Source organism: Melozone crissalis, unplaced genomic scaffold (genome assembly GCF_028551555.1).
Source record: "Melozone crissalis strain CALT ecotype California unplaced genomic scaffold, PUWL_Pcris_2 ptg000023l_1, whole genome shotgun sequence".
NCBI lineage: Eukaryota > Metazoa > Chordata > Aves > Passeriformes > Passerellidae > Melozone > Melozone crissalis.
The window spans coordinates 23289515-23312691 of record NW_026535801.1 but is presented as its reverse complement, the minus strand read 5'-3'; the positions used below and the strand labels follow the sequence as shown (position 1 = coordinate 23312691).

Sequence of the window (23177 nt, the reverse complement as noted above, 5' to 3'; positions counted from 1 at the left end):
CTATAGTAGGCATCCCACTGGTCTGATCCCAAATACCAATATGAGACATGAGGTCATTGACTTCAGAAAGCAAGCTTACTTAATAAGGAAAGAATACAAATGTTTGCACACTTGTATTTACAGAAGTCTAACATAAGCACACTGAAAGTAGCTTTGTGTTAGCATTGCATATAGGGATCCCAAGATTATGTAGACTAAATTTTGAAAGGACTTTTTTCAGTCTTGGTATACTGGAAGACTGACAATTACAATGGTTGGTATCTGTTAGACATTGTTATCAATGCCTAGCCTACAAATGACTTCCAAAACAATCATGATACTACATAGCCTATTTTCAATTTTTTTGCTACAGGTGCCACTACAAATAATTATTTTTCATTTATATGACACTCTTTACCATATTCTGAAGCATTATTATATTGAGTTATGGGGAATAATAGAAGATTGTGGCACTGAGGTGGTGGTGAAGGGCTAGTCACCAAAGTCAGAATTCTAAAACATGTTGTTTAAATTTATGGTAAGGTATATTATAATTATTTTTCCACTAATGAAAACATAGTGAGGATCTGCAACTCCAAGTGGACATTTCATCAAAAAGGGTTTTGAAAGCCTATGTAAAGTAAAGTACAGGCTGGTGAAACACTTGTAGCATGGGTTTTTAATATTAAAAAAAAATATTTATTTCTCTTTTGCTCTGTTCATATGTAAATTCCATAAAGGAAAGCTGGGTTCTCATAAAGGATTTAAAATATATTCATTGCACAGAAACCCCAAAGGATTGTTGAGTATGATGCCACAGTTTTTTGACAGCTCAGAAGGTAGAGGTATCATTATCGCTTAAAGGTTTTTTTATTAGCATAGACATGCAAAGAAAAGTTTTCGAGGGGAACCTCACAGTACTTCTCACCCCATTGTATTTGGATTTCTATTTAGGAGCACCACATGAACCTGCAGCTGTTCTCAGACTCGAGCTTTGTCCTCTCTCTAGCTTTAGGTGCTGGTGCCATCATGTGGGCGTTTCATGGTTCATCTGCATGGTTCTCATTTTGATGGTTGTGTTTTTTTTGTATATTAGAAGAATGTCAGCAGTTCTGAGAATAAAAGGTTGTAGATTTAGAGTGACATGGACCTGTTCTGGAATTCTATTTGGATTTATGTTTTTGAGAATCACATGTGCCTTCTCCTCCCAAAAGCATCTATATTACAAAAGTCATACATGAAATAACGGCAAGAGAATACTTTCTCACTAAGATTTCCCTATGTTCTCTCCTATTATGTGGCAGCTAGCTTTCAGTGTATCATAGTGATAAGGAAAAATGTTGATACATGCCTAATTTTATGATAAAACATTAAAGTGAAGAAAATGTATTTTTCATTTCTTTGAATGCATGAAGCAGTTCTGATTTTTCTAGATAATCTAAAAGAAATACTTTTTGTGTTATTCCATGAAATTAGAAGCTAATACTTCAAAGGGTGACATTTCTGTTCAATAAGAAAAAATATTTTAGACTTGGAGTGCTTTTTTAAAATACCTTTTAGATTTTCTACTTTTTAGTATGTGATTGCTCTCTTGTGGCTATAAAACAGGGAATGAAAGCTTTAACATATTCAGGGCTTTTCCCTGGCTATTAAAAGAGCAGTAGAGGAATAGATAGCTCCTGATAGTGAAAAATCTACCAAAGCAGTGTGTATTTGATGCTCTTTTTGTGACATTTTCTGGCTTATGTTCCTTAACTCTTAGCCTACATTATTCAGCATGCTTATCATGTGCACTATTTTGACCAACTGCGTATTTATGACCATGAGTAACCCTCCAGACTGGACAAAGAATGTAGAGTAAGTTAAATGGATTTTCTCTGAATAATATCCAATAATCAGAAATAAACTGCTGTAAATTATATTAGGATGGCTTCCCCTGGCAGCAGCTACCTTGTTGGGATATCCTATCAGCAGCTGTTCTGATGCTATTTCCTTTGCTGTAACATGAAATACATATAATTTTGTCATGACAAGTTCTTTAATGTCCTTCCTCTGTTTGCAGTACTAGAAGGAAAATGTAAGGAAAGCTATTCTTATGATCATAAAGAAATAGTGGATTATAAATATTTTTGACTGTGTTCTATATCACATCTGTGCAAGAATGCAGGGAAATGCAGTCTTTCATCTCTGTTGCAATAACTGTTACACATAAAGGAATTATCTTATGGATGGCTGTGTTGGTCACTGTGCAGCTTTCTCTTACCAGAACCAATCTAACAATGGAAAACTTGTATGCAGAATGAGCCATTAAAAAAGTATTGAAATGGTTAGTTAATCATTGGTGCAAAATGATGACTGCTTGGCTAATTGGTCCAATTAGCTTCGAGGTGTCGATTCACAATGACAGTTCCAAACTGCAGGCCGCAGTGTGAAACACTGTTCTTGGTGCTTCCTTTCTGCTGCTTCTGTCACATTCCCTACTGCTTGGGCTGATCCATACCTGTTTAATATCCAGAAATAAAAACACCATAGGGCTATTAAGGTTTCAACAAAGACATTCTCATTTTGAGTTCAGTGTAAGTCTGTATGTATTCAGGATGCCTAGCATTTAGTAAATATTTATGATGAAAATTCGTTGCTTGAATATTTCTTCATGTCTGTATATTGTGCCAGTTAGAGTTACAATGGATATCCTCATCTGTGGAGTAAAGTTCTGCAGGAAATAAAATTTTTAGTAATTGAATGGAATAAAATTCATATTGGAAAATTGTTTTCAGCCTAGCTCAGTTAGAGTAAGCTTTTTGAGCAGTTTAATTTGAATTCCTTTTCATTAAAGATATAAATTAAACTATATTTCAGGATGACATCACTTGGACACAGAAGATTGAAACTACTCAGAATGGCAGAATTAAATTACATTTCAACCACATTTTTTAGTCAAAATTTTATTGGCATTCATAAATAATTTTGGTTGTTTTTGCACTTGTTTGATTCCAGTACTGCATCTCTCTTGCTGAAGGTAAAGTACTGGATATATCTACTCCATAGCACAGTTACAGAGCAATGAAGACATGAGGGTTGGCACTTGCCAACTTTTGGGAGTAAGCAACATTTCAGCATTAAAAAAAATTGAAGAAAGGAATTTTTAGCCTGAGAGTAACTTCTAAAATCCTAACATGATACATCTGTGTGTTTTGTTATAACATGGATTCAGACTGGTCATAAACATGCACCAATGAAGTAACTGGGAATTTTGCATCTGTCTTATTGCATAGAATGTAGAATTTAATTGAATAGAATGTAGATTTAAGATGTGGGTTATCAGACTTTTAATCCTAATTTCATTCCTCTTTTGTTATGGTATAAATTATACAGATGTTAAAGTTGGTTGTAACTGCCATTATTTCTTATGCTACTTAATGAGAAGAAAATGAGACTAAAACAACTAGAGAGAATAAACTGCAAAAATAATGTGATCTATAAACTCTGTCTTGCATATTTTCCTCAGATACACATTCACTGGAATTTATACCTTTGAATCACTTATTAAAATTCTTGCAAGGGGCTTCTGTTTAGAAGATTTTACGTTTCTCCGTGACCCATGGAATTGGCTAGATTTCACTGTCATTACATTTGCGTAAGTCTTCTACTTATTTTTTTCTATTAAGAATTCTTTCTGGTAGCATGAGATTAGTGACTAAAAATTGCCTCATATCTTGTCAGCCAGAATATTTGGAGCCTGGACTTCCTGCAGTTTCAATATGTTTCTTCTACTCTTTTACACATTTTAGTATTTCTAGCCAAGCATGTGCTGCGGAGGCCAGCATGGTGTGCCAGCCCATTAGGATTGTGAATGCCGTCACCCTGAACTGTTCATATCCTGTCTCCTTTCTGCATACCAGAATTAAAGGAATCCTTTTGACTTCCTGCTAATAGCTGACCAGATTAGTTTTCAAACATCAATTCAATTCAATGTGATTTATTATGATAAAACTTTATTTAATTTTATGGCCAGAAGTATATTTATAACACAGGCAAAATTGTGGTGAACGGTGAAAAGGTCTTGCTCAAAGACCCAAGCAAATAGAATAAAATCTGCCTCAATTCTGAGTAATTGTGATTTAATCCTACAGGTATGTAACAGAATTTGTAAACCTAGGCAATGTTTCAGCTCTTCGAACTTTCAGAGTATTGAGAGCTTTGAAAACTATTTCTGTAATTCCAGGTAAGAAGTAGTTGGTGTCAGGTGTTAGGCCCCTCGTATCTCCAACTGTTATTTGTGTGCTGTCATTGTGTTTGTGTGTGAACTCCCCTATTACAGATATGTGACAGAGTTTGTGGACCTGGGCAATGTCTCAGCGTTGAGAACATTCAGAGTTCTCCGAGCTTTGAAAACAATATCAGTCATTCCAGGTGAGAGCGAGGTTAAACACCGAGGCTGACTTTTGTTCTACAAAGGCTGTACTCACATTTTCAATCATAAGCCTTGTTTGCTACACATTGTCAAAAAACCAAAAAAGCAGGAATCAAGATGTAATTTATTTAAATTGATTCATGCTTGTATTAATTGTATTTTCTTCTCAAAAAAAAATCAGCCTTTGAGTTTAACAAATTCTTGCATGAGATATTTGCAGTAAACAGCCTATGTGATTTGCATCTTATGACATCAAGCTTTCCTTTATATGTTTTAAATATAAGTTAATTTTAAGCTTTCATACTGATGCAAATTTTCTCATTTATTGGAGGCACTTGATATAGCAACTTAATTCAGTTTTAAGTTATGTCAAAAAAAACCAAAACTCTAAAGGATAGCATGGGCCATGCATGGGGTATCGTTCCAAAGATGTCTTTCTTCTCCAAACCATCACCCCTCATATATTGTTACAAGATTATTATGGTATCATTTCAGTGTGCACATATAATGTCTTTACAATGGGGTTACATTAATATAGAATACTTTGCAAAAGTTCATAAAAGAAAGGTTTGGGCAAGAAGCATCAGCAAAAGCAAACAATGCTATTTTATGTAGGGTTGAGATATAGCATGAATAATAAAATCACTTGTTTTGGCAAAAACAATGTGCTTGGTATTATCTTTTTTTTTTTTACACTATAAAATAAGTATAAATTTACATATTCTCATTCATCTTTCCAAATAATAGGGCTTTTCTTTAAAATTATTGTGTCACAAATTACTAGTCTTTTTGCATGATATCTTTATCAGGAAAAAAGTCACATGATTTTTTGTGAGTGTTTATTATCTATTTAACATCATAATAAAAATCTTTTCTCTTTGCAGGCCTGAAGACTATTGTAGGAGCCCTGATTCAGTCTGTGAAGAAGCTCTCAGATGTGATGATCCTGACTGTGTTTTGTCTGAGTGTATTTGCACTGATAGGGCTGCAGCTGTTCATGGGCAACCTGAGGAACAAATGCCTGCAGTGGCCTCCAGACAATTCTACTTTTGAAACAACTGTTATTTCCATCTTTAATAGCTCTATAGGTGAAAATGGAACATTTATTAATGCAACAATGACAATATTTAACTGGGATGAATACATCGAAGACAAAAGTAAGAGTTAATTATATTATCTACTGCATTGATATTCTGGTATTGATTCAATCAGATTTGAGAACATCAGTATCTTTCTCTTGCCTTTAAAAGTGTGTAATATGGCCAAGAGACATAAAAGCACTCATTTCTCTCTAATAAATAAAAGCATTGTCATTATATAATTTAACATTCATAACATTATATTGGGTAGCAAAATATCTTTTTCTTTCACTGAACACGACTTTTAGATTAAAATCACATTGCAGCATAAACCAGAAATTTCCATGCTGGCTTCAAGCCTCTTGAAATAGTGTGACAGCTCTAACATGGGATCTGAAATGTAACAGCTAGGTTAGTGCAAGGTAGTGCCCAGTCTCATAAGCCCACATCTGAACATCAGCTAGCCCAGGAATCCTGCCAGAGCACGTAAATGTAGAATTAAAGGAATTGTTGTTCCTTCTGGAGTTGGGTGAGTGGCTTTGCACCACACGCCCTTGCACAACATAGACACTCCTTTAAGAGAATGCCAGTGATTTACCCCAAGATTCTTTCTTGCAAAATAAGAACTGGATTCCATATTGCTGTCTTTTAAGTTGTTTCTTCTCTTTGAAAAATCAAGAACTGAGCGCTTTTTTCTATTTTTTACCTCATAATACACTATTTCCACCATTTTAGGTAGTTAATGTTACTACTGTTAAAGATGTTAACAAAACATCTTTAAAAATTCAGAGAGAATGACTCTGAACTGTTGTTAATCTCTCCCATTTATCTGTTCAGCCTCTTCTATTTATTTTAGTGTTTTTAGTATATTTAATGTATTCATAATTAGGTGTTATAGGTTTTTAATAAAGTCTGTATGTATATTTTAACTGGTGACTATATCAATGAAAGTTAGGAAACCTCATTTAAGAACTAAATGCTTTTAGATCCAAGTCTTATTGCCTCATAATCTTTTAATATACTTATCATCTCAGCATGCTTGAAATATACAAATGTCATGCAGAAATTCTGGATGATAACCTATTCTTAAAACCATCTGAAGAACAGATTCCATTCCATTCCATTCCCCTTTAGTTGTTTCTGGTACTATGTCACACAAATAGAAAGGGTTTTTTTCTAAATATCTGACCTACATTTTCCTAATTTCTGATTGAATATATTACTACATCTGCTCTGGACTAAGATAATCATAGACTACTTTATATTAGTCTTTATACAGTTTAAAAACTCTTATTCTCTGCATTTCTGGTCTTTCCTAAGGTAAGTAATCCTATTTGCCGTTTTGCATTTTCTATACCTACTTTCATTTTTTATTCTTTTTTTCAGTCCTTCCAGTTAGTCTGGTTTTTTTTTTCTTATTATTGTTTTTATTTTACCTCTTTTTGTTTGCATGGGGGTTTTTTTATGAGATCCTTAAATTGGGTGCTAACTCCTCTAGCAATTACTTCTGATTTTTATCTTTACCTCATGCCATACATGCAACATTCCTATTAGCACATTTCAAAATTAAGTCATTTTTATATCAGCACTGTATTTGTTGATTCACAAACAGTTTGTATTTTGTGACAGTTACTGCATCTTTTTGTACAGTGGTGGCTGCAGCCACATCCTGATATTTTCTATTTACCTATTTGATTTTGCCCTGTCAAGTGTAGCATTTTCCACTTGTCTCTATTGGAATAAATCCAATTGCTTTTGGACAAACTTGTCAATTTGTAAAGGTCATTCTAAATTTCAAATACCTTTTCTCCTAGCCTTATGTCTTCAGAATACTTGATGCATTATTTTTCTACTGTTTCGTGTCTTGAGTTGGTAATGAAACTTATTAGAAAACCATGTCTAGCACAGATACCTGGGGGATCTTCTGAGAGGTTCCTTAATGAATTGACATTGTATCACTGGCAATAGCTCTCTAAGAACTTTTTTCAATTGTTTTGTGATATTTCCAGCTAGAACACATTTCCTTTATTTGTATCTGGAAATGTTATGTAGGACTTGTACCCATGACTGTTCTGTTATAAAGCTGGCAGGAGACAGGAATAGTTTTGTATATGGCATATTTTCTACAAACTCATATTTACTGTTTTTATTGATTTAGCATTATTATTTTTGTATTAAAAGAATCTTGTTTGTTTTCCAAAGAAGTGGACTGAAAGTGGAGCTGTGCTACAAAAGAATGTGGATTAGGCCCACAGAGGGTTTTGCAAGTTCTGCTTGGAGCCTGTGGGCATTTTTAAACTTCTTTTTAAGTAGGGGTCACTCACAGGCTGTGACTCTGTGGTCACCAGAATGTCTGAAAACGCATTGATTTCTTACATGATATCTGGGACTAGAATTGCAGATATATAAATTATGGACATAATTTCTCTCTCTTTAAAATAAGCAGATTTTGTGCTGCCCCTATTGTATACTGGTGGTGACAGAGTAGAAGCAGTCAGTAGGAACTGGTTGCAATTCCCTGCTTGCCTGTTTAGCATTAGCCCTCAGTTAGCTCATGCCAGCAAAGTTAGTCCATGCCAGCTGGCAGTGAATCTCACGGAACCATCTGCTTCCTGAGAACAGCCAGAACATACCTAGTTCTGGCAACTTTAGCTTAATGTGCCACCTGACTAAAAAATCTCCATTAGAGATTCCCATTTTTACTTGTGTTTAAGAATCACAAACTAGGAATTGATGGCAAAATGTGTTTCCTTTTCTGCTACAAAGGAAGAAAAATAAAATAAAAAAGAAGAACGTGTTGGGTGTTTTTAGGCCTTCTGTCACTTTAAATTATTTTTTACCTCATCTTAATAGTTAGCCTAAATGTTCAAGTACATTCCTCTGCTACAGAATTTTGTGTATTAGTTTTGTGTAAGGTACAATAAACACCTGGTTTCTCCCCCAGCTGCTCAAATCAAGATCCAATTAGAGATTTCTTGAACATGTGTTATCACAGAATCAATGGGGGTGGAAAAGACCTTTGAGATCATCTAGCCCAACCTCTGACCTAACACCACCTTGTCAACTAGACCATGTCACTGAGTGCCACATCCCGTCTTCTTAAACACCTCCAGGGATGGTGACTCCACCACCTCCCTGGTCAGCCCATTCCAGTGCCCAGTCACCCTTTCTGTGAAGAAATTGTTCCTTATGTCCAACCTAAACTTCCGCTGGCACAGCTTAAGGCTGTGCCCTCTCATCCTGTCACTGGGTGCCTGGGAGAGGAGACCGACCCCCACCTGGGTACACCCTCCTTCTAGGGAGTTGTAGAGAGTGACAAGGCCCCCTGATCCTTCTGTGCTAAACACCCCCAGCTCCCTCAGCTGCTCCTCACAGCTCTTGTGCTCCACAACCTTCACCAGCTTCAGTGCCCTTCTCTGGACCTGTTCCAGCACCTCAATGTCCTTTCTAAACTGAGGCGCCCAGAACTGGACACAGTACTTGAGATGTGGCCTCACCGGTGCTGAGCCCACAGAAGAAATCTCATCCCTAATAGTTCAGGTTTTTTAAAGGAATACTTGGATAAAATAATATGTAATTGATAATTATAAATGAATAGTACTAAATGTTCTGTATCAAAAGGCATGAATGAGGTCACAGAATTGCTCTCATCCTTTGCTTCATTTTCTTGGTATTTTTTTATTTGCTAGCATACACAATTTGATATTCCCCTTGTATCTTATAATTTGGTTAGGTTGCCAACAATTAACTGTGTAACTAACTTTTTGTTTTCTAAAGAAAGGCTAACTTGAAGATTCTGTAGAAAGTAATTTTCCTGTTAAAACAATACTTTCCATGCTTTTTTCATTCCTAACCACTATATATTGCAGTTGAACAGTTTGTTAGCTCTGCTAGTTTCTTTCAAGTGTAAAAGTCTATATGATTGCTCAATTTTCATTAGGCATAAATATTATATTTCTCATCACCTTTTTGATTTTTTTAAAAGGTCATTTCTACTTCTTGGAAGGACAAAATGATGCACTGCTCTGTGGCAATAGCTCAGATGCAGGGTAAGAAAATGATCATCATTTTTCATTATGCATCAAAGACAAATAATAAGCTACTTAGAATAGCTCAGGTAGTCAACTTTAATATCAACTGTAGAGTTGCAAATTATCAATGTTTTGCATTTGAAGCTATACCTAAATACAACCATCTCTGTGATTTGAATTTACACAGGCACTTCCATTAGCCTCTTAGGCTACTTTTGTAAAGGTAATCACATGAATGATCTGTGCATAAGAGTTGCTGCCAACTTGTTAACAACTGTTTATCAGCCATGCTACTTAGTGTTCTTTTGTCCTGATGGAGATGTGTTATGAAAAATTGTGGGGAAGGGTAGAATACTATTAGTTATATTATTAAAGTATTGAAATATGATTAGGAAGTAGAATTAAAAAGTGAAAATTAATAAGCTATATATTTTTATCTTAGGTATGTAGAATGACGTTTTACTTGTTCATAATTTCATTAACAACTGGTACTCCTGAACAATTTTGTTTTACTGCAGCATATCGTAATATAGAGTAGTTGTTAAAAATAGCATTTCCTCTTCTTTTGTAGTCAATGCCCAGAAGGATATATATGTGTGAAAGCTGGTAGAAACCCCAACTATGGCTACACAAGTTTTGATACATTCAGTTGGGCATTCTTGTCACTGTTTCGATTGATGACTCAGGACTTTTGGGAGAATCTTTACCAGCTGGTGAGGACTTATTAAAATAAACAGCACCATCACCAATACCATTACTACATAGTATTTGCATAATTATTTTCATTCACTTGTCCCTAAGGCCTTTGGAATAGAAATTGTCTTTAATTTCATATATGTAAACTGTTGTCCAAAACAATAAGGCCCTTATTCATGATTTAGGTTCCCATGTGCTTCTTAAATACATTGTAGGGAATAGCTGTTATTTTATGAAGATGGTTAAGCATTATAAGTTTTTTTACCTAAATGAATACATGAATTTAAGTTGTCAAAGTTTCTTACCCATGCATGATGTAAAGAGATGCTATGTTTAATTGATTTGCATTCTAGTAAAAATATGTTTTGTTTGAAAAAGTTACACCTTGTCCCTGAACTACAAATATCCTTACTTGAAGGACTATAATTTTCTCCACTGTAACCTTTTGTATAATGCACTATTTTTGTGGCATTGTAGTTTGAGACTGATGAGACAGGAAGGTAAGATGCTGATCAGTGGCCCCACCTACTGTTAAATTTAAAGGCTGTAATGTAGATGAATAGATTCTTACTGGTATAAGTTCTGAGCTATTCAGAATTGGATTTACCTTGACAATTGTAGACACAAAACTTTTTTATATCTATCTAGGATATAATGTTATTTCTATAAGGAAAAATTAACTGAATAATATTGTGCTAACATAAATCAATCTTATATATCTAAAGTATAACATAGAGATTAACTTATTATACAACAGTAGTTAAAGTCTTTTTAAAGAGTGTATTATCTCTTTTTCTCCAGACACTGCGTGCTGCTGGGAAGACATACATGATATTTTTTGTTTTGGTCATTTTCCTGGGTTCTTTCTACCTAATCAACTTGATCTTGGCTGTGGTTGCCATGGCCTATGAAGAACAGAATCAAGCAACAATGGAAGAAGCAGAGCAGAAAGAGGCAGAATTTCAGCAAATGCTGGAACAACTGAAAAAGCAACAGGAAGAAGCTCAGGTATCCCTGTAAAGTAAAATTTCTTCAGTCCATGCATGACTGTTAACATGTGCTTTAAGTCCACATATGAGAAAACTTTTATTCCCCTACTTCTAACAATATATTACTTTGCCTCATCAATTTCTTCATGTTGTAAACAATCTCTGATGTTTTCCATTGCACAGGTTTTGCTGGTTTGATTGAACCTGTTAATTTTGTGACAAAAATAATAACCAAAAAGCTAAAGCACTGGGTTTTCAAATTGGAGATGGAAATTAACTTTTTATTGGAGCACTTAAAAAGTTGCCCAGAGTGCTTGGGGAGATAATCAAAAGCCATCTGGATATGGTCCTTGGGCAACCTGCTTTAGGTGACCCTGTCTGCTGGAGAGGTGGACATGATGACCTCCAGAGGTTCCTTTGCAACCTCAACCATTCTGTGATTGTCTGAAATGGAGGTGGAGATGTGGAAAAAAAAATCCAAAGAGTAATTGTGCTTATATAAGTAACAGAAGCAAAACTATTGTAGGTGATGGTGCTTCAGCAATATTAGGTTTTTTTTCTACTCCCTTCAGCAATATTTGGCTTTTTTTCCACTCCCTGCCCATCTCTCACAGCAGAAAGACATAGTTTTAAAGAGAGTTGGGAAAAGTGGAGAAACCGAAGAAAACACTTTGATACAAATGTAATGATTACCTGCCGATTTGAAATTATGTTTCATTTTTTGAAGGCTCTCAAATCTTTAATAGAAAAATTTATATGTTTTCTTGGCATGTGGCCTCATAGAGCAGAAGTTGAACTATGTCTTCCATACAGGCACATGACTAAAGGCAGCAGTCAGCGTTTTTTGTTTCATGGATCAATTGCTATGTGTTGGGGGGAATTGGGAGATATTATTTTTCTTGTTTTTTACCACACCTTGTAAATAAATGTTAATGAAATGCTCCACGTGTTTTGAAAATCAAACAGCAACAAGCATGTAATAGTGGATAGTTTAACACAAATCTCTGATTGTTATTTGCAAAGTTGACATATCAGCATTACACAAGATCTTTAATAGACTAGGGAGTATTCAAAACCCATCAAAATGTTATAAGAAAGTGTTGGTTCCAGTTAACGGGGATTTTACCATTTGTTTGAGCCTTGATTCTTTATTTTTACATAGTGCTTCAGATGAAGAAATCATTGCAACATATTGCTTCAATCTGAAACAGATGTTTTTTAACTTGTTTTTTTGACAGCACAGTTTTCCCTTGAGTTTCTCTTGCTCTTGGTTTATGGAGCATTGGCAAATTATGGTTCCTGTAGTATTTCACGAATTACACTTCTTATGATATGCTGGGTTTGGTGAAGTGAAACACTGCTTTTATTTCAAAATAATAGTTTCTTTAAGAGTGGCAATAAATTTGAAATAGTGAGCAGGGTATGTATTTGTATAAATGCTGTAAATTGCACATGTGCTTGTGTGTATAGGCGGCGGCAGCAGCTGCAGCAGCTGACTCAAGAGATTATAGTGGAGTAGGTGGAATAGGTGGATTCTCCGAAAGTTCTTCTGAGGCATCAAAGCTGAGCTCAAAGAGTGCTAAAGAGAGAAGGAATAGAAGAAAGAAAAAAAAGCAGAAAGAACAGTCTGAAGGCGAGGAGAAGGATGGGGAAGAATTTCACAAATCGGAATCAGAGGACAGCATCAAAAAGAAAGGTTTCCGATTTTCCATTGAGGGGAATAGATTGACATATGAAAAGAGATTCTCTTCCCCACACCAGGTACCATAGTATTATTACCTCTTAAACACCTTTTTTGTCTACTCATCATATAAAGAAAGCACTGTATAGCAGTTTGGTTAATTCTTGCAAGATACTGCAGATTCATTGATATCCTAAATCAAAGACTAACCAAGTAGAAACTTGCAGCCAAATATGAAACTAAGAATTTGAGAGATTTTGGTTTTACTCTGAATTCCTGTGTGAAAAATCAAAATTACATATAGTAATTAATAGGAGCTGTATTTCAAGCTTCTTAGTTAAAATGGACCTATCTCCCCACCAAGTTGGATGTATTCAGCATGATGAGTAGCTTCAAAACAGGGTGCATACATACAAAATGTAATGTTTCAAATGAGAAGAATATTAAAATTTGGGATGCTGAATAGAAATTAATGCTCATGTGAAATTTAAGAAATTAATTGATGTGAGACCATTAATCGTGTTATCTTAAGGAAGGTGTAAATGTGTGTGGCAAAGTGTCTCTGCATGTGTTCTCTTACATTGAAACATCAGTGACTCAGAATGCCATCTGCATCTCCCATCCAGACATTTATTTCATTTGATAGTTTTGTAATGTTATCTCCTACAGTTTTCAAAGCTCCTCTTCATTTGCCCACTTCTCACTCTCCCCTTAGCACTGCAAATCCAGATATCACATACATTCTCTCCTTTTTCCACCCCTTTTTGTACCTCTATATGCTTCTTCCTTTTATCTCCATCTTCTCGATTTTCCCTGGTCTTCATGACTTGCTTTCTCCCTCTTTTTAGTCATTATTACTAAATTCATTCCTGCCTTTTTAATCCTTTTCTATTTCTGTCTCTAGAAAGTTTGTTTCATCCCTTAATAGGTCATGAGTGTTCATACTCTCTTCATGTATTGTTTTCTCCAGCCTCCCATTCTCAAAGAAGCTCAGACCTCTTCAACCAGTATTTTCTTACTAAGGACTGTCATCCTTAGACCAGACTGTGGTGGGAATATAATGTTTCTGGCTTTCTATTTCTGCCAATCCTTCCACTCACTTCCTAATGTATTTCCTTTCTCAATAGTAATGTATCCTTCCCTTCCCCCCACCCCACCTCCTTGGTCTGCCGCTGTTTTATGTTGTTAGCTGTCTAACTAATCTCTGTGAGGCTTCATTGCTGAATTAAGTTCGTGATTCATTCTGTTCCTTATACAAATTTCCACACATGTCAATTGACTTCAACTTCATGTTGAAGATCCATCTGATCCCCTAGGTGCATATTCTTGCCTATCTCTTCATTCAAACTGCAGCCTTATTCAACTGCAGCACAACTCATCCATCTTGTAAGAAATTAAGCATTCCTCATACAAATTCTTGTTCTAACATTTTCATCTCCAAGTTCATTTACAGTTGTTTGACTATGACAGTCTAGAAATCACCTCCCCTCTGGTTTTCCAACCCTAGTTCCTTTTCACTCTGGATTCTAACCACTAAAAAGAAATTCCACTCACCAGCTTTTAATACCATTTTCCTAGAGAAAACTCAGGCTTATATATAATCTTTGACTTTTTCCTTGGCATTTCATTTTCTTTCAATGTAAATGACCATTTTATTCCTCTTGAAATCTTATTCTTCCTAACATTCATAACTTTGTCTCCTCTCAATTCTCCTGGTTTAGTTGTGCTTTAGGAGATCCTTTTACCCCTTTGACAGTTTTCCAAAGGATTTCCACAAGGCCTTTTGCTAGATCCCTTTTCTCTCTCTTTTCTTTCTTTTTTTTTTAAACCCTATTCTGGACCCACAACTGTGAATCATTTTTAACTTGGACCTCTTTACTGCTGTATTCATCAAGAATGTTGTTGAAAAGAGCACTAACCTATCCCATTGCTTTTCTCTAATCTGCTAGTAAACATATTTACCTAAAGATTTTTTTTTAATATCATAAAACATACTGTACCTAAAGTTCCTCCCAACCCACCTTGTCTACTTACAGTAAACAAGTCTCAACTTTGACTGACCCAAAGCAGCATTCATAACCTCCTGTTAAATTTTCAAACTAGTTTCTTTGAGCTCTTTCTGGTATGCTGCCCTTCATGCTTGGAAGAAGCTCCCATGAGTTTTCACAGAACACTTCATTGCTTTCCTCAAATCCCTCTTTAAAACTCTCTTTTACCATGCTGCCTACAGAAAACTTGACAGGGAAGTGACTTCAGGTGAGCTAAGATGACTGTTTATCATACTCATCAATTTTGCTTCTGTGTATTCCCTTTCTTTTTGTATCCATCTGTTGTGTCACATTTAAATGATAAGTTCTTTGCAGAGTGCCTTTTTATTCTGCATTTTGCAGTCCCTAATACAATGGGGCTCAGGTACACAAAGATAAGTTGCAGAAGTGAAACAAAGACACTGCTTCATTATGTATCATCTCTGCTGTTCATAGAGATCTTGGGTGAAATCAGGTGCTAATAGTTACCAATGAAGTCACGGCAATTACTGATATGAATTAAAATTAAGAACATGTATAATTAATTGTAAGATTAGAGCATTAATTTGACTCTAATACAGAAGATCCTCCAATAGCAGAATATTTACTCCAATGAGTAAACTGATGAAGATGGCAAACCTATTTATGTAAAATTACAGGCCAATTGTTGCATATTCAGGATAGCTAAGACTTTTAAAAAGAAGAAACCTATATTATGGTCTACTTTAATATCTGAAAAGATATGTATGTTTTTTAAACTAGGCAATATCTGGGAGCTACTTCTGTGTGCAGACTGGGTTATAAAAAATTTTCCTAAAATTTTATTTACTCAGCCTGTCATACTAATGCCAGCCTGGGGTAAAGAGTGTCTAGATATACTTATTCAGTTTGTGAGCAGTTGGTAATAACACAGGCAGAAGAGCAGAGGAAACAATTCTGTCAAGGAGTTTCTTTTACTCTGATTAAACTGAATCAAAGCAGTAGAATAACTAGTCTTTGTCTGTCACTTATGTGCTCTTTGTTTACTACCCAAAAGGGAGTGTATTAGTGGGGGGACTGTACCAGTTCATTTCTCTGTAGATGAACTTACCCTTTAAGACATTGTGGATTTTTCCTCTGTATGAAAATGTTGTATTTTAAATTCTTTTCATCTGATAATAATTGTTTTTATTTGCCTGCAGTCTTTGCTGAGTATTCGTGGCTCCCTGTTTTCCCCAAGGCGCAACAGCAGAACAAGTCTTTTCAGCTTCAGAGGTCGAGCAAAGGATGTGGGATCAGAAAATGACTTTGCTGATGATGAGCACAGCACTTTTGAAGACAACGAGAGCAGAAGAGATTCTCTCTTTGTTCCTCATAGACACGGAGAACGGCGCAACAGCAACATCAGCCAGGCCAGTAGGTCATCCAGAACAGTCCCTGCACTTCCAGCAAACGGGAAGATGCACAGCACTGTGGACTGCAATGGAGTGGTGTCGTTAGTTGGGGGGCCGCCAGCTTTGACATCGCCTACGGGACAGCTTCTGCCAGAGGTGATGATTGATAAAGCAGCCACTGCTAGCAATGTAAGGAAGTCTGCAATAGCTCAGGCATGATGTTCTGTCCCTGTATGATCAGTCACTGTTTCCACAAATTTAGTCATATGGCAACAATGACCTTTCTGGCTAAGCTGTGAATGCTCCTCTCACGTATTTCAGCTATAAGCTAAAGGAGGAATTAAAGTTGTCCAGCTCTCATTAATTAAATATGTGAAAATGCATGCAAACTGATTCGTAATTAACAGAATAACATAGTAAACCATTGAATAAGTTTAGTTTGTGTAGTCTTACACTCATTGATTCATTATGCTTAGACTCAGCTGGATGGTTCTGTACCTGTATATCAGAAAGGATATCAAAATGGAAAAAAAATTACATTTACTTAATGGAATATTTTAAATTGGTATTTAGCTTCCTGCTGTCCATACATGAAACTTTTGATGTTACCCTGGTAGTACAACTTACAAGGGTTATGACTGTAATATAGCTAATTTTTCTATGGTTTTTTTCATGTCAGCATTACTAAATATTTTTTAATTTGTCTGGAAAATGTGCTAGGAAATTCATAGTTTATTCTAAATTAAGAGTTATCTTAAGAAAATTCACTTATGCTTAGTTCCTTTACTGCTAGCTGTGTGGGCTGTGCATTTTTATGTTTAGAAAAAGACTTCACTGCCTAAATAGAAAGATATTTAGAGCAGAGCTCATTGACAAGCGCTGTGAAACATTTTTTAGTCTGAAATCTGCTTTAATATCTCAGCCCTATTTCAGCAAAATACTTAAAAACATATTCTTCAGGCACAAGAGCAATGTGCTGCAGTGTTTGACTATTTGTTCTCTGCAGAGTCAGGCATACCTTAGTCTGCTGTGAAGCCTCAGCAGACTGGAGCATGGTGTGGGACAGCAGTGTTCTAAACCAGTAGAGCTCTACAGTACCTCACAGTGTTATTAAATGTACCATCAATTAGCTACTTCATCAGTGCTTTATTTTCAGGGCACTACTACGGAAACTGACTTAAGAAAGAGACATTCTAGTTCTTACCACGTTCCTATGGACTACCTAACAGACCCTAGTGCAAGGCAAAGAGCAATGAGTATAGCCAGCATGCTTACAAACACAATGGAAGGTATGTAGCACAGATATTTTTTGTATGACAGTGCCTTAAAAGTACTATTAAATGTGTGATGCATTAAGTGGTAGTGATGTTTTAAGGCAGCTATTTCAGCCTAGAGGGTACAGCCAAGAAGAGATTTCTATATGGAGTTAGGGGAGGGATTTTTTGGTGGTTTTTTTATTTTTTTATTTTTTTATTTGGGACTGATAAATTTGGAAAAAGATAAATCTTGCAACATACTGATAGGTTTGAGGTAGAAGTAGCAAGTTTCCAATTTAAAAATGGCCATGTTTCTTGCAGTAGAACAATCCCCTTCTACCAATTCAATGGACTTGCTGTTTTACAAAGGAGGGATCATGTTCTTCTTTCTGTAAGGCTAAATACAATTACTCTGAATCGTGGAATTAAGCAATTATTTGTAAGAAAGGTTGAAACATTATGTTGAGGCTTAAATTACTATGCCCAAATAGAAAATTGGAAGGTAATAAAGAGCAGTTGTGCACACGTGGACCATAATGCTGCCTAAATACTTGTCTGACTCCAGGCTTGCTCTAAATGCTTATCTTTCATGAGGATAGTTTAAAATATTTTTTTGGAAGGGACTTTAAATATCATCTAGAGTTCCAATCCCCCTGCCATGGACAGGAACACCTTTCACTGGAGCTGATTGCTCCAAGCCCCATCCAACCTGTCCTTGAACACATCCAAGGATAGGACATCTACATCTTCCCTGGATAACCTCTGCCAGGGCCTCACCACTCTCACAGTAAAGAATTTTTGCCTACTACCTAATCTAAACCTACCCTCTTTCTGTTTAAAACTGTACACCCTCATCCTCTCACTCCACTCCCAGATAAAGGCTCCCTCTCCATCTTTCCTGCAGGCCCCTTAAAAGTGCTGGAAGGGTGCAATAAGGTCTCCTTGGAGCCTTCCCTTCTCTGGATAAGTAACCCCAGGTCTCTCAGCCTGTCTTCATAGGCCATGTGCTCTGGCCCCTGAATATCTTTGTGGCCTCCTCTGAAGCTGCTCTCATGCTGGGAGCCCTAGAGCTGAACACAGCACTCCAGCTGGAGGAGGAGAACCCCTTTCCTCAGCCCTCTGGCCATGCTGCTTTTGATGCTGCCCAGGAGGATTTTGGCTCTCTGGGCTGTGACGGACATGGTTGGCTCACATGCAATTTTTCAGCCACCAATAACCCCAAGACTCTGTCTGCTGGGCTGCTTTCAATCCCCTCATCCCCAGCCTTATGGCAGGATTCTAAGACAAATTTCTCTTTTGCATTCTATCTAGCATTAGCTTGTGAATGGTTCTTTTATCTACTGAATCTTTAGTATAGTTGTTTTGGGGGTGGATTTTGGTGTGTGGGGTTTTTTTAATAGATTATTTTAAATTTTAATTTCTTTTAACTGAAAGCAGTCTCAGTTTCAAAATATCAACACAATTTACCAACAGTACCTTGGAAAACAGCATTTAGTTTCAAAGAAATATCCAGGTGATTCTGGAATAGAGAAATATATTTAAAATTTTATTTTCATTTTCCTCTCTAGAACTGGAAGAATCCAGACAGAAATGTCCACCATGCTGGTATAAATTTGCTAACACTTGCTTGATTTGGGACTGCTGTACTCCCTGGCTGAAAGTCAAACATATTGTAAATTTGATTGTGATGGACCCATTTGTTGATCTGGCCATTACCATCTGCATCGTCCTGAACACCCTGTTCATGGCCATGGAGCACTACCCAATGACAGAACAGTTTAGTGGTGTGCTGTCAGTAGGAAACCTCGTAAGTCTTTCATGATGTTCCATGTTTGTAAAATGCATTTTTCTTTAATTCTTTTGTGACTTATGCACATTCATGTAAAAGAAAAAGTTGACTATTTAGAGGTTTGGGATTGTTGAACTTAAATTTAAGTTGTTGACATTTGTAAATTTCACCACTCTTACTTTACAGAATCAAGATCTACAGAGTCAATATATGCGCTTTGATTTTTAAAATCTTCATCTTCTGTCATTGAAGCTCATTAAAGGAGGGGTTTTTTTATTTGATGAATAGTTACAAATCATAAGAACTTTCAGTTCCATTCCCACACCCATTGTGTTCCTCACTAGCACCTCCTAAGGATCTGGGTGTTCAAGGAATTTTAGAGGGAAAAGACCCAGTAAGCATGACAGATGTAAGGAAATGATGAAATGGAATAACAATGTGTTCCACAGGTCATCCTGAAGAAGAACAGTTCTGCTCAACTGTCTGTATAACTTTTTTCTTAATAAAATAAGTTTATGATAGGAACAGTTATCTTTAGAAGTCAAAAGGCGGTCCAAGGGCAAAGATGAGCTCTAAGGAGATAAAAATTAGCATTAAAATCAGATAATATTCTGTGTATTGGCATACGTGCATATTAACAGGCTAGATAAAAACCACATTTTCCCATTCCTTTTATTTATAACCCAAACTCTATGATGCATATGTAAGTTTCAAATATTAATTTTATTCCTACCCCAGTGTATGGAAATCTAGAGAAAATGTTCAGATTTAATTTCTTGCTGATAATATAACTTAGCATGTGTTGATACCATTAGTTTTACTTTTTAAATATTTTCTTCCTAAACTGGAGTAAGAAACTGTATTTTCCTTGCAGGTGTTTACTGGAATTTTCACAGCAGAAATGTTTCTCAAGATAATTGCCATGGATCCTTATTATTATTTCCAAGAGGGCTGGAATATATTTGATGGTTTTATTGTGAGTCTTAGTTTAATGGAACTTGGCCTTGCAAATGTAGAAGGATTATCTGTCCTTCGATCGTTCCGATTGGTAAATATACTATTTAAAATACGTTTCTAGATTACATTTTTGTATTTGTACATATATATTTTGTGCATTTTTCATTTGCAAATTAAATATTTGGCTGAGACAGAAGATCTTTTCAGAACTTACAAAATGCTAAATTGCATATTCACTACATGACATGTATATATTATATCAAGTTTGTTTTGTATATTATCATAGTAATGTCTATTTCTCCTTCAAGATATTGTCAACATCAATTCAATTCTTGTCAAAAGTATGCTTAAAGGATTAACTTTTCTAAGAGAGGTATTTCTTAGAGTCTTCTCCCTAGATGAGGGAGTAAAATATTCAAGAGCCACAGGGCCTACGCTACATGTGACTGAAGATTAGTGAATGGCTTGGTAAATAATAAGTTAATTAATAAAAGTTAATTGACAATTTTAGCTTATAGACTTCCATTGCCAATTGCCTTTGTTGGTTAGTTTTACAAGAGAGTAGTGTTAAGATTTTTCATTGTCCAGGGGCTTTTCCTCCCTACCAGCTTTCTCTGTACCCCTGCAAGGGTCTATCTGCTGTCTGACAGCTTTTCTGCTCAGAAGTCACTGCAGCGTCTCTGTCTGTTATTAGAGATCTCTTTCATGAACAGGAACTTGAAAAACCTTGGTTTTCTTACAGACTAGGCTAGCATGCAATTCAGTGTCCAAACACTCTTCTGAAAAGACCTATACAGTGAGAGACATGAAGCTAGAGTTCCTGGTCATCAAGATCAACTTCTGCCTTAAATAAATAAAAAAAAAATTAACTTGAAATTAAAGTTAAATACATCCCCTTTAAAAAATAAGGGGTTTTAAATAAGTTTTTTCTGGTTATCTGCATAGCATTACATTGCACTTTGCCTGAAGTCTAAAATCTGTCTGGATTGACTTCTCTCTCAGTAGTAGATTCTGGTTTTAACTCAACATTTATGTCAAGTTGTTTTTATGTCATATTTTCTTTATGAAACAAAATCATCACATGAAATAATATTTAGTTTTATCTTCAGTTTAGTATTCTTCTTTCAATTGTCTAAACAATTGCTGTATCTTTCCAAGAATTTGATTTTTGTCTGTTTTAAGTTGTACTTATTAATATACTTTCCCTTGTTTTTCTCAGTGTTGCATGACAAGCTTTGTAAAACACATTATATTTATTTTAAAAGACTGAAAATATGTTGTTAAAGATACTTGCAAGTCACTTTATGTCTGTAATTAACAACTTTAGCTTGTTTCTCTTTTTAGGAAAGCCATTTCCTCCATCTCACAGCCTGTTAAGTTGAAAGCATCCGGAAGGGACTATATACTTATGGTCCCATTCAACTGATCACATTTCATATGTGCTCATTTATTTTAGTAATATTTTCTCAGAGTTTACAGGAGAAAGACTGTTTTGTCCAACTTCTTTAACAAGTAAAACTTCTTTACAAATACCGAAAGTCATCTAAAGAGTCAAAGTCTGAATAGGAGTCTTTGTGATAATTTCAATGTAATTGAAATGAGCATAGAGATATTATTTTTGATTTCTAGTCACTTGAATCAGGACTTACCACTGCTGATGTGTAGTATTGTACAAAGAACTTGAATCAGAAATTTTGTAACTAAAACTTCGAACGATTACAAGAGACATGATGTAGACACATGGTAACTGACATATGCAATGAATAGCGGCAATTTCATTCTAATTAACGAAGAACTATATACCATTCTTCTGTTTTGCAGCTTCGAGTTTTCAAATTGGCAAAATCTTGGCCAACTCTAAATATGCTGATTAAGATTATTGGCAACTCAGTGGGGGCTCTGGGGAACCTGACCCTGGTGCTGGCCATCATTGTGTTCATTTTCGCTGTGGTTGGGATGCAGCTCTTTGGGAAGAGCTACAAGGAATGCGTCTGCAAGATCTCCAGTGACTGTGAACTGCCTCGCTGGCACATGCACGACTTTTTCCACTCTTTCCTGATTGTATTCCGAGTGCTGTGTGGGGAATGGATAGAAACCATGTGGGACTGCATGGAGGTTGCAGGCCAAACCATGTGCCTTACCGTCTTCATGATGGTCATGGTGATTGGAAACCTAGTGGTAAGTAATCAGTGGGGACTTTTTAAACTCCTAGGACATATCTCTTGTTTTTCATGATTTAGAAATCTAAAATGAAAACTAGAGAAGGACTTCAGGAAATCATGTATTTCACTTGCCCTTTCTGTACACCAGGTTCAAATACACCTTGGTTATCTATGAAGAATGTTTCTCTATTTTTCTTTTAAATCTCAGTAAGTTTATAACCTCTTTAATAAGGGCAGTGCTGAATTGTACTTACAGTTAAGAGTGCCTTTTAAAATCCATCTAATTTAAATCACCTTTTACAGCCAAGTAAACTAAATTATCTCAATATTGATGGAAAACTGCTGGGTTTTATGACAACATTTGTCATACTTAAAAGCTTACTGTTTCCACTTTCAGTCATTTCTCTGGGAAACAAAACAAGCCTGACTCTTCAATTTTTTTCTCATAAGTGGTGATTTGTAAATGGCTTATCCATTTTGCTACTGGCTTCTGAATTCTTCCCAAGCAACATTTTTAATAAAGACACAAGTACTGAATAATGTGGAATACTGATACTTTTATTTCTTACACTGAGCGTTCATTGTAGTACATCCCCAAAAGACACATGAAATTTCTGTACCAACATTGCTTTCCTGATGCAGCTTCTATACCCCTTTCTGCAGTGCTTCCACTTTGCCTATTTTCACACTTTCTTTATATATACTTTTCATTTTTCTTAACAATCCTTTCCACAACAGTACTTC

General features: G+C 35.8%; 1 protein-coding gene across 1 annotated transcript in view; it reads left to right on the top strand.

Annotated features, from left to right (window-relative positions):
• The window catches only part of SCN2A (sodium voltage-gated channel alpha subunit 2), a 73565-nt gene that overhangs the window by 24486 nt on the left and 25902 nt on the right, over positions 1-23177 (top strand). The window contains exons 4-16 of the mRNA XM_054277675.1: positions 1749-1836; positions 3488-3616; positions 4301-4392; positions 5278-5550; positions 9458-9521; positions 10075-10216; positions 11001-11207; positions 12659-12949; positions 16078-16458; positions 17426-17558; positions 19094-19332; positions 20189-20362; positions 22093-22449. Of these exons, the coding sequence (XP_054133650.1) occupies positions 1749-1836; positions 3488-3616; positions 4301-4392; positions 5278-5550; positions 9458-9521; positions 10075-10216; positions 11001-11207; positions 12659-12949; positions 16078-16458; positions 17426-17558; positions 19094-19332; positions 20189-20362; positions 22093-22449 (2570 nt within the window). The remainder of the gene's footprint in view (positions 1-1748; positions 1837-3487; positions 3617-4300; positions 4393-5277; positions 5551-9457; positions 9522-10074; positions 10217-11000; positions 11208-12658; positions 12950-16077; positions 16459-17425; positions 17559-19093; positions 19333-20188; positions 20363-22092; positions 22450-23177) is intronic.